At 38.4% G+C, this 12,764-nt stretch overlaps 1 protein-coding gene across 4 annotated transcripts in view; it reads left to right on the top strand.

Annotated features, from left to right (window-relative positions):
• UBR3 (ubiquitin protein ligase E3 component n-recognin 3) overlaps positions 1 to 12,764 on the top strand; it is a 189,465-nt gene that overhangs the window by 93,078 nt on the left and 83,623 nt on the right. For all 4 annotated transcript variants that reach the window (XM_075001016.1, XM_075001019.1, XM_075001018.1 and 1 more), the window contains one exon: positions 2,032 to 2,120. In XM_075001016.1, coding sequence (XP_074857117.1) covers positions 2,032 to 2,120 — 89 coding nt within the window. The remainder of the gene's footprint in view (positions 1 to 2,031; positions 2,121 to 12,764) is intronic.

The raw sequence follows: 12,764 nt of genomic DNA, 5'->3' as shown, positions 1-12,764 counted from the left end.
AAATATTAAAGTAATTCTAATAAGCGATTGACTCATATTACTGATGGATCATCTAAAATAATTATTGTAAGGAAAAAAAATTAAAAAGTGGTGACCTTCAATGTGACAAATAATTAGGTGTGTGTATAAGTAAATGGCAATTTGAATTCTAAAATTCTAAAGAAAATTGACTAACTGAAATAATACTCTTGCTCATGAAAAAGAATTACTAATTACTTTTTTATAATTATTAATTATGATTAATTTCTCCTAAAACTATATTTTACTTAGTGTAAATAATTTCATCATCAGGGTCTTAAGACACTCTAATTCACTGTAACTTAATTTTAAGGGTAATTTTTTTTCATTTAGAACATAACATTTTATACTTCCATAGAATGCACGTATATGGCATTTTTCTCATTTAACTGTGAAGGGAAGGGTGGACAGTCTACAGAGAGTTAATGACTTACTTCTCCAAATACTCAAGTAATTAAGACATTTTATAATTATTACAATAATTATAAGAGTATATTAATAAATTAAATTAATAATTAAGACAATAAATTAGTGAACTGTCTACGTTAATATGAATGTAAGCTCTTTAAAGTGCTTTTCCAAAGCAAACATAAGTTTAAAACATAAACTGGAATGCCAAAGCAGTAAATATCCCAGCAATAGCAGCTCATCTCAAATATATTTGTTTATCAGCTCTAATTTGTTTGTTTGTGGTTTTGGATGGGGTGGGTGTCATGAGCAGAAGCCAAGCCAGTGAAAGAGAGTGAACAGCACTAGAGTCTAAAGGTCACTTTTGCCCCATCAATGCAAGCAACTGTTGTATGAGTCTTTACAGCCCCTTACCAGTGGTTGTAATCCTTGGTAACGTTTTTGGTTGAAAAACATAATTCAATCTTGATGCTAATGTTACCCTGGTATTTACGAGGGGAGTTTGGGTATTTTTCCCAGGCTGTTTTATGCTGAATAATCAATGCTAATTTTTTGATGAAGATGTAATAACATGAAACTGAATGTATGGATTTACCACATTGCTTTCATTTCATTAAGCTTTGTACTCATTACCAGGCAGCAACTCAAGAAGAGCACTGATGGTCTTGTGGTTAAGGCAGTTGAATAAAACCCAGGGCAATTTGGTTCTTTTACAGACTTTTTTTTTGTGATTCTGGGCAAGACACTTAAACCAAAATTTCCTAGGTGGACACTAACTTCTGTGATACTCCTTTTATAAGAGCGCAGTTTGAGACACCACCAGCGTGATTTTTCAGAAAAGCTGACCACTCGCAACTGTATCTAAAGTCAGTTGGAGCTGTGGATGTTCAGCACCTTTGGAAAAATCAGTCTCTAACTTGCTTGAGCAGGATTAATTGTAGTGTTTCTTAACTTTTGAATGTTTGATGTTGCAACCTTAATATCCTTTTGTCTGTCTGGTAATATATTTTGTGTGTATTTGTAAATGGATAGCTAAAACCAGAATTTGGTGGTTGTGCACTTTATCTACTCCTGACAATAGCATACAAATCAGGCAGTTTTGTTGCTGTTTTTGGCCTGGACTAGTGAGTTTTAATCATTTGTTTGCAAGGGTAGCTGAAAAGCCTGGACAATAGAAGATATTGTGGTATGCTTCTACTGATGCTTCTGTTTTCCTCTGGCTTCCATATTTTGGGAGTTGGTCTTCCCTGAGGAGGTATAAAAATAACATTCAACAGTAATGTCCTTATGTCTTCTGCACTGGTAAGTCCTGATTAGATCATCATCCTTTGCTTTTGTTGCGTGGTTTTCATCCCCTTCACAACAACCAACAAAAACCACTCTGTTTTTATCATCAAGGACCACTTTTAGAGTATTAGATTCCTCGTTTGGCTGCAAACCAAATGAATGCAAAGTGAGGACTCTGGTAGATCAAGAATCTCAAATGAAATTGTTTGGAGTGCTAACTGCTATGATGCTATCAACCTAAGAAAATAAGTTTTTAACTCTTCTCCTGCTGTTTTATACTTGTTTCTACAGTAAATGTATAATCTCTCTTTCACATAGACGACAAAAGGCCCGAGAGAGGCAACAAAAGTTGCTGGCTGAATTTGCTTCAAGGCAGAAAAGCTTCATGGAAACTGCCATGGATGTTGGTAAGTTTTATGATTTATTTTATTGCACATAATTAAATTATTTTTGGAAAGTCTTTTGTAGCAATTTCTGTGCACTTGATTCTTCCACAGATGCTTACAAATGCAGTTTCTTGTACAGGTGGGACCTCCTTGGTCTGGCACCCTCCAGAGTAGACAAATCATGCACGAGGGATTTTGCTGGACCAGGGGTGGTCCCCTGCTGTTGGCCCCTCAGCACTTCTGGCCAGATGGCACCCTGCTGCTGGCTCTTGTTGGGCTGCCCTTGCCCCTGCTTCCAGCCCTGCTGTGGCCCCAGCTCCCAGTCCTGCTGTGGCCCAGGGAGGGCTGGGCCACTGCTCCATGGCTGTGGGTTGCCAGCCACTGTCAGGCCCTGCTCTGGCAGCTGGGTTCTCTGGATGTTGCTGGACCAGAGAGTAGTGGATTTTAGAGTTGCAACCCTTAATAAAAATGGTATAACCAAGCCTACTTGGAATATTTTCTGTTCTCAGTTATCTGTATTGTTGTATTGCTTACCAGCAGTATTACAGTTGGAATATTTGGCACCAGTCTGTTCTTCACTTTATGAATATATTTTTGTAGTGTTAGTGTCATGGTTATAAAAACGGAAAAGAGGAAATGGTATCTCTTTAAACAAAATCTTTTACCACTTTCAAAGTGCTTAAAAGCGTGTCCCTCTCATTGAGAAGGGTTGGTTCAGTTAAAGATCTTACCTTACCTGATTTTTCACTCTAATATTCTGGAACCAACATGGCTACAACTAAACTGCATATTGAAGTACAAATGCAGCGGCTAGAGCTACATCAGCGATTTTTGTTTTGACCAAACTTGCCACACATCCACACACACAATGTTTTTTGTCAACAGTCTGTTGACAGCATTCTGCCTCTCCCAGATGAGGGAGAGCACCTTTGTTGACAGATTGTGTTGATAGTAAAGCTATGCGGATGCTCTAGGGGGATGCTTCAGTCAACAGGACACTGGGCTGCCCTGTCTGCTGTACTTCTGGTTGGTTGTTTTGTTGAGAGAGCGACTGGGCATTCTGGCCACTCTGTCAACAGAACGGATTGCTCTTTCGATCGGCTCTACTGTATGGCTGCACTCTTTCAACAGATGTTTTGTTGGAAAATCTCTTCCAACGGAAAAGTCTGTCAACAGATGCTTCTAGTTTGGCCATAGCTAGACACCGTCACCATTAGTCCTCAGAGAGCTTCCTGTTTAGAAAAAAAGGGAGTGACTTTCCATGATGGTGTTTCAATATTAAATGTGCTCATTTTACAAATCAAAAGAATCTTTTAGCTGCAACCTTGCAAACTCAGTTTTGATTCAGAGAGCCCAGAGCTCACTCTTTCTTGTATGTAATCACATCAGTAATAGAAGTTCTGCACATTATTTTGTCCCATCAGTTGCATTTGTATTGCTTATTGTGGTCTAATTATGCTCTTGTTGATATCCGTGCAACCATATTACGATTTTAGGTTGACTAGATGCAAGTGAATGAAACTTAGTAAACACTTGTATTGATGTACAAGAAAGAAGAGAGTTTATCTTGCTCTGTCTTAACAATAGTATGAATTTTGCAGAACCTACAGCTATATATGTTACTAAAATGAGCAAATATGATTCTGAATATATTCAAGGTGAAGATCTGTTGTTTAAGAATGTCATTTTTATATGAGAGAGATGAGGGATGGGGTAATATTTTTTTTGTCCAAAATTTGTTGATGAAAGAGACAAGGTTTTTGGCTAAACAGAAGCCTTCTTTATGTATATGGAGTTCAAACACTTCTCTCTTTTAGCAAGAGAAGTTGGTGGGATAAAAGATTACCTCACATACCTTTGTCTCTTTCATATCCCAGCACCAAAATTACTGCAGTAGCTCTGCAAACAACTCTTAATAGAGTCACATTTCACAGTGAAATTGGCAAAATGATAACGGATGTAATCTCCTTATCTTGAAAAGCATTTTCTTAGAACAGGATTGTTATGTGACAACATCAGGCTTTGTCATTGTCATTGCATTGCAGTGCAGTGTCACAAAGTTAGACTGTTGCATCCATATCACATGAAAAAGGGGATATTTAATCTCCTCCAAGCAAGCAAGTTCAAGTCCTCTTCATCAAATTAATAATGGCTTCCAATATATTGTGCAAATACGTGTAAAATAATTGAATGAACTTTTGAGTTGGTTGAAATGATTCAAGACAAGCTTCTAAGCCATTGTCTGAAATATACCTTTGTCTTGAATTTGACCAATTACATAATTTTATCATTTATTGTGAGTGTTAAATATCTTGTTTTCCTTTAATACTTTTGTCATCTTTGAAGTACTCAAAGTTTTATGGAAATGCCTCTGAACAAATGCTTACTTGGTTCTTTCCCTAATAAGCTGTGATTCTTGGCAGGACATAAAACTTTCAGTCCTTGACGCTATGCTCCTTAGTGAAGGGGAAAAATGCACATTTTTAAAGCAAGGTGACACACATTTCCTAATACTCAGTCTTCTGAAGCCAGTTAAGAAAATAAATTAGTTTTTCTGGTCTCCTGAGAACACACATGCTGGGTCAGGGCAAAAGATATTAGTTTGCTAATAGTTGCATTGATGCTAGGGGACCACCTTGACACACAGTGTTCAGCAGGAGGAATGCTGCCTCCAGTTAGAATTGTAAACTGTATTTAGCATGTTTAGACACCTTGAACTAGCTCTTTGGTTCCTGAATTTCATGCATCTAAACTCAGGAGAATAGAGAATGAAATATAATGTTGCCGAGGTCACTGTTAAAATCTATAATAAAACAAAACACCAGACATTTATCAAATTGGTTAAAGTTTGTATTAGGTAGAAATGCGTGTTGGGATTTTGTTAGCTTGGGGCACTCAGGAATATTGATACAAAGCCAAACGCTGAGTATTATTGAGCAACCACAACTTCTGTTAAAATTAATGGGAATAGCAGGTGCTTTGTACCACCAAGGATTTCAGTCACAGATTTAAAGGTTTTGTTCCTCCCTCAGTAATATTTAGCATTAACTTCATAGTGACACAGGTTATAGTCAATTTAATTTGTAATCTTAGATACAAAGAGATGTGAGGAGATGATGGAACACTTAAAAAAAAAAAATCACAAGAATTTGCTAGTTGGTTAGAATCCCGCCATCATTCCAAATCAACTTCCTTATACTCTGTTGCTGGAGGGTTCTCTCATCAGCAGCTCACTGAAGTGCTTTGACTATCTTCTGGTCACAGACTGTGTGGAAGCAACAGTGGATTTTGTGACAAGAGATAAAACCTTTGAATGTGAGCTGAAACATGTAGCTATATTTACTTAATGAGGCTGGCATGGATTCCAGAGTTAGAAGGGCAGAGAAATTGGCATCACAAAGTAATAATGTACTGAAATTTCATGTTGAGTTTCTTCCCCAAGTTTGGCATGAAGGAAAACTGATATAGTATCCAGCAATCCCAAACAAATTATGTGACATGAAATTGCCTACAGAGATGTACATTTTCAGCTCATCTTCAGGATGCCATGCAGAGGAAGAGGAAAATATGCTCTTTAAACGTTCTGATTTTTAAGGGAGGCCTAATATTAATTTTTAAAGAACTTTTATATGAGAACTGCTAGGTTTATGGCCTCAAAAATCATGTAAGGAAAAGATAATTGACCGAGATGGGATATTGGTATCTTGATGATCATTATCATCTCATTATTATCTGGTGCTTCCTTTTTTTTGCTGTATTCACCTGCTATTTAGTGCCTTGCACTTAGGAACCATTTGTACAAGGAGTTAAACAGTGCCTGACCTTCTCTGATGTGAATAAACCCCTTGTTTTCAGTGGAGCCCTACAAAAGTTAAGCATGCGTGTAAGTCTTTGAAGGACTAATGCCTTAAAGTGAGTATACTATAGACAGTTTCCAAGTTCATGTGTCTAACATGAATACATATAAAGTATTTTTCAAGTATGTGGAGAGACACAATATTCAGAAAAGGGAAGTGGTAATTTCAGGCTTTCTGAATTGCTTGCATATTGAATCTCTGATCTTGTGCTAGAAGGAAAGCAGGGTGAGATGCATTTCTTGTCCTTGGAAAAGTACCCTCACATCTTGGTTGGCTCCTGCTTCATGCAGTTTTCCTCCTGGGTGTTAGAATCCTTAAATGTCACCTTCACAGACACAACTTCCAGTTTTTCATCAGCAACTACAGCAGAACGTACTTTTTGATTTTAAAAGCTGATGTAAATTGAAAACACGGAGGCATCCTAGAAATTTAATGTAAAAACTAAACAAAAAATGTGTAACTTACTTTTATGAATAAGCACAAGGATATGCTATGTGCTTCACATCGCAGGCTCCTTCCTTAAAGAATTATGAGCTAGTTAGAATTTCACAAAATTAGAGAAGAAATTTCATGTGCACCTAAAGTTTTATTTCTTCTTTTCTCATGCTCCTGATTTGTTCTTCTGTATCCTATCCTATTTCTTGTATTTATTTGTTGTTTTGAATATAAGTACTCGAGTTTTTTAAAATTTAATTGAAGCTACTTCAAAATGTCCGGTTTGACATAGAATTCAGTACTAAAATGCTGCGGAGAACATGGCTGTCCTGTCTATACGTAGAGAATTCAAGACAAAATTCTTTTCTATTGATGTATTCCTGGAAATTTCCTCCTATGATAGTCTTTAATTAAAGATTAAGCTTTAATTTCTGGAGACTCCAAGCCAAACCTGAAGGGTTTGCAACCCTCTCAGAAATATTTTTATTAGTTTTCTGTTTCGGACTTTTTTTTTTTTTTTTTTTAAATGTTTGGGGTAGGAAGAAAAAGCTAATTTAAATAGCATGGAGTTGAGAAGCAATTATTTTATAATCTATTTTTCTCCTTAAATCATTGTTTTTCTATTGCTGGCAGTTGCTAAAAATGATTTTCAAAGAGAGAAAGAATGACCTGCCTTAGGATTTGACAATTTTTGCAAATGGCTTGAAAAAATTTCCCTTGCTCAGAAAGAGTAAACTATGCCTTGCCTACAAATAAACCACAGTATCTGCTTGATATGTGCAGCCAGTGCCCTTCTAGTTGGTGAATGATTCAAACACTGTACCACAAGTTTTTACTATTGGGTTAAAAATGTAGTTTGCTATATAAGAAACGGCGTACAAAGTTATGTTTCCTAGGATATAAAGTTATTTCAATTAATTTTGTATAGCTTATCTTGTTTCAGTGCAGTTGATTATAACGAGGTATTTTATGCTTAATACATTGACATAGAATCATAGAATAGTAGGACTGGAAGGGACCTCGAGAGGCCATCGAGTCCAGCCCCCCCTGCCCTCATGGCAGGACCAAGCACTTTCTAGAGCATCCCTGAAAGCCATCTATCTAACCCCTTCTTAAATATCTCCAGTGATGGAGATTCTACCACCTCCCTTGGCAATTTGTTCCAGTGTTTGATCACCCTGACAGTTAGGAACTTTTTCCTAATGTCCAACCTGAACCTCCCCTGCTGCAATTTAAGTCCATTGCCTCTTGTTCTATCCTCAGAGGCAAGGAAGAACAAGTTCCCTCCCTCTGCCTTATGACACCCTTTTAGATACCTGAAAACTGCTATCATGTACCCCCTCAATCTTCTCTTTTCCAAACTAAACAAGCCCAGTTATTTCAGCCTTTCTTCATAGGTCATGTTCTCTAGACCTTTGATTGTTCTCGTTGCTCTCCTCTGGACCCTCTCCAATATCTCCACATCCTTCCTGAACTGCGGTGCCCAGAACTGGATACAATACTCCTGCTGAGGCCTAACCAGCGCAGAGTAGAGCGGGAGAATGACTTCTCGTGTCTTGTTCACGACACACCTGTTAATGCATCCCAGAATCATGTTTGCTTTTTTTGCAACAGCATCACACTGTTGACTCATATTTAGCTTGCAGATAGGAATAAGGGGATTTCGAAGTAGCCGGGGTCCTTTTGAAAAGGAGCCCCATCTGGACGAGACGCGCCAATTTCAAAGTGCTGCGGCCACCCACATGCTAATGAGGCACTGAGTATGTATTTCAGTGCTTCATTAGTAAACTTCAAAATGGACATTTGCATGGCCATTTCGAAGTTTTTGGCTAGTGTAGCCATAGCCCTTGTGTTTTTTATAAAATACCATCCTAGAAGCTAGAAAAAGTCAGTTCGCATATTTTTAAAATTATCAACAACTAAGATTATCTATGTTTCATCTTTATAGCACCTTAATCATTGACTGGTATAAAAGATGGGTGTAAGGCATCACACCCCTTTAACAAAAACTCCAGATAAATGGTTACTTAAAGTTCTTAACACAAAATTGCTAGTGCACATGCAGTTCATTTACTAACTTGCAGTATTACCTTACAATATAAGCCATGTGAAGTTGCACCACTGTGGTTCCACGGAAGAAGGAAAGAATTATCTGGTTCCCATCAGTGTATGGTACCAGCAGAGCCAGGTTTCCCCAAAAATCATGACTTACTAATGACCTCCATCTCCTCAAGTACAGCTAAAAATGGTAGGAAAGAAAAGAAACATAATAGGTAGAATTTAAATAAAATTGCCTAAATACGAGAGAGAGAAAAACCTGACAAGTCAATTCAATATTTGGTATTTTTAATAATATTTAAGAGGACATGAATAACTCATGACAAACCAGATATTAATTTTACTGTTTGAACATTAAAACAAATAGGTAGGGTGTCACAAGGTTGCGTTCTTGGCAACCCCTCATAAGTTGAAGTTTTGCATAACTCAGTGAGCCAGGAAGCTCACCAGCACAGGAGTGCTGGTCAGTTTCCTGGTTCCTGCAGTAAGGCAGGCATCTGGGAGCCAGGCAGCAGCCTGGTTCCCGTCTCCTCTCCACTGGCAGGAGTCAGAAAACTGACCAGTTTTCCCATTCCTGTCAGGGACTGCAGCCTGACTCTTGGCTGCCACCACTGATGAGTGCAGCGAGAGTCAGGTTTTACTGTACTGAATATTTAAACTTGCATATAAATCTCTCTCCAGTAAAACATTTTAGTTTCGTTGCATATGAGCGAACAACCTCCACATGAAATCCAAAATACGTAACTGAAATCCAAGTACTTCTGAACCATTTGAATACCACAGTCATGTCACATTCATGAGCCATTGTACTGTAGTAAATTGTTTTGGCAGTAGGTTGTGGGGAGGAATCTCCACTGGCATCTCTAATGTCTTGAGTACTAAACATGGTTGTCTGGACCTAGCACAAGTTCACCTGGGAGCATGTGGCTGGAATTAAGGTAGTAGACTGCTTGCTAGCAAAAAAAAAAACAAAAACTAAAGGTTGGGACAAGAAGGAACATAGTAATGGCAATAAATTGGTTGCCTGTGCATCATAAACCTTCCTCACTACTAGTGATGTAGCATCTTTCAGTTCTCCTTCAACTTCCTGATACAGTCATGCACCCTGTGCTTAATCCTCTTTCCTGTTACCAAACTTAATAATAATAATAATAATTAATAATGTGACAACCCAAATCTTCTCTTTCAAACTATCCAAATCCTTTCAGTTCTTTTAATCCTCCCCAGAATATTCTTAACCTCCTTTCTGCCAACAGATTACACTTTCCTCCTCCCCATGTTTATTTTAAGAGTATCATTCCAAGTTTGTTACCATGCTGTCATTTTGTAGTAGTACTGTAAAGCTGGAAGTAGATGGTATACTTTACACAAAACTACTTTTACCTGATTCTGTACTGTAGGTAGTCTCTTGTGTCTGACGATGACATCTTGAGCTTGCACAGGCTCATTGGTTGTGGACTCACATGTGGCTGAGGAGTCCAAGCTTTGAATGGCATGGGTGTTTGCAGTGGGGGCAAGGGAATTGTCATCGTGGAACAGGCGTATGAGGTGAACGAATCTTCTCGGGCAGCCAAGTTTTTGACAGGATAATCCACAGGGCTTCTCTGTTGACGGTGTGAAATGCCTTGGTCAGGTCTATAAAGACAGTGTACAGATCCAAGTTCTGCTCTATGCACTTTTCCTGGACCTGACAAACAGCAAATATCATGTCAGTGGTGCTGCGGCCTGGACGAAATCCACACTGTGCCTCTGGTAGGTTCTCCTCTGAGGTACTGGTGATCGGACGGTTGAGGATGACTCGAGCCAAGATCTTCCCAGCAGTACAGAGAAGGGAGATGCCCTGGTGATTTCCACAGTCAGCTTTGTTGCTCTTATTGTTGAAGAGCGAGATGACTGTGGCATCCTTAAAGTCTTTGGGCATGTCTTCTTCCCAGATGCTGATAAAGATGTTGTGAAAGGCTTCAAGTGATACTGGTCCTGCCACTTTGAAAATTTCAGCAGGGATACTGTCCATCCCTGGGGCTTGGCCAGAGCTGGTTTGGCTGATTGCCTTTTTGACCTCATCCATTGTAGGGGGCAGGTCAAGACTGTCTGTTGTGGGTTTGAGGGATCTGGTCTAGGGCCACAAGGTCGACAATGGACGGTCTGTTGAGAAGGTTGCTGAAGTGCTTTCTCCACCTATTGTTGATGCTGTTCTTCTCCCTCAGAAGGATCATGCCATTTGCAGACAGGAGAGGTGTAGTACTTGGCTTTGAAGGTCCATAATAGCTTTGATAGCACTTAAGAACATCTTGGAGTTCTTGGTGTCAGCGTAGAATTGGACTTCATCAGCTTTACTCTCCCACCACTCATCTTGCATTTTGCGAAGTGCTGTTTGTGCCTGGCTCTGAAGGTGTTTGAAACGATCACGTTTGGCGATTGAGGACTGATTGTTTTGCCATAGCAGAAATGCATTTTGTTTTTCTTCTAAGATCCTTATGATGACCTCGTCATTTTCATCAAACCAGTCTTCGTGAACTCTCTTTTTCAGTCCCAGTGTTGATTTGGCCAACTCCATCACTGGGGTTTTGAACTGGTCCCACTTTTGTGTTGGGTCTCCAGTCAGAGGTCCATGGGACGTCAGCATTTCGTCAAGGCAGGCTGCGAATTTCTCACGATGACCAGTATGTTGCAGCTTCCCAATGTTGACGGGGGGTCTGGCAGCCTTGAGCTTCTTGCAGTGCAACTGCAAAAGCCAGTTTTAGTTAAGGTAACTAGTGAGTCACCAATAAATACTCCTGGTTTTTTGTTTTTATTTTCCATATGTAACCTTGGTTAATACTGACTTTGGAGTTTGTTAGGCTAGCAGACAGTATTTGAGAATTTTGTTCTTGGACAATATAATTAGCAACTGCATTATGTGGGGCTTATGAACATGATGGTTTCTTAGAAGAAAACTTGACTTCAGCTCAGAGGCTGAGACCATGAATTAAACCTGAACCAGAAATCTTAAGGACAGTCTTGTGTTTTTAAACAAAAGCCTTGCCTTGGTTTAATGGTTAACAAGTGAGTTTTGGACTCCTTACCTATTTTTTCTTTCATTCATTTTATATCAAAGCAGTTTTCTTTCACTATAAGTCAAGAAATTATCTTCTCATTTGAATAGGAAGTTGTCTTTTAAATAGTCTTTTTCTTACTAGTGGCTAAGAGAGTCCTGCATCAAATCTAAAAGTATGGCATGAGCGTAATTGTGGTCATTTGCATTGTAAAATACAAGCCAATATGCACACATGACCATGATTTGAGACTGTGGCTCTGAAAATTTCTATAGTATCTATATTTTAGTTTTAAACATTATGCTAGTTTTATTTTGTCTTTTAAAGGAAAATTATATTAAGAAATATATTATCATAGCATGGCTGCAAGTATTTGATATTGACTCATGCCTGTAAACTACTGTAAAATGAGCAAACTCAGGGCCCACTTCATCACATGTAGGTCTTTGCCCATGAAATCTTATGCTTCAGAAAAACTGTTAGTTGATAAGGTACCACAGGACTTCTTGTTTTTTTAAATATGATAAAATAGCTTAAATTTAAATTTTCTGTTTTTCAGAAATTGCACATTAGGGAAATAAGAACTGTGAAGGAAGCAAAAGATTCAAATTTTCTCATGTTAGTCTCCTGTGCTTTTAATTTCTTAAAAGATTTAAAAATGAAAGGACAAGGCTGACCATTCCTGAGAAACTGGGTCAGTAGAAATTGTTCTGTCATCATGACTGACAAGTAGAATGCAATGAGTATTCTGAAAAGTATTAGCTGAAGAGGCCAGGAAAAAAAAAAACCTAACCAAAAAACCCACCAAAAACTGCTTATACCAAACTAACAGAGATGGATAGAACACAATGTACAAGAACTGCAATATGTGTAGGTTACACCTGGGGTGTGCCAAATAATAGCTGACATATGTAAGTGACATTGAGGTATTTTTAAAGGTCTTTCAGTGTTAGTGTTCCACCCCCTTGTGAAAGAATATTAAATTGATGCGCACACCATGCTCTACTGAAAGTGGTATTTTATTCAAAGCTGAAAGCATTGTAAGTGCAGGCACCCTTGGCTTGTTTCCTTTCCAGACACCTCTGGTTTGGGGACAATGGAGGGATATTGTAAGGCAACAAAAAAAAAAAATCCCAAAGCCCTGGCCAGTCAACCATTGTTTAAAATGGCCCCAAATATATTTTAAATTAAAAATGGCTTTAGTGTTTCTGTTTTCCCCCTTATGATAACAGATGTCACACACAGTTTCTCTGATTGCATTGAATTTCAGTGACTGAAAA

This window comes from Carettochelys insculpta, chromosome 8 (genome assembly GCF_033958435.1).
Source record: "Carettochelys insculpta isolate YL-2023 chromosome 8, ASM3395843v1, whole genome shotgun sequence".
Lineage (NCBI taxonomy): Eukaryota > Metazoa > Chordata > Testudines > Carettochelyidae > Carettochelys > Carettochelys insculpta.
This window is presented reverse-complemented; position numbering and strand designations above follow the sequence as displayed.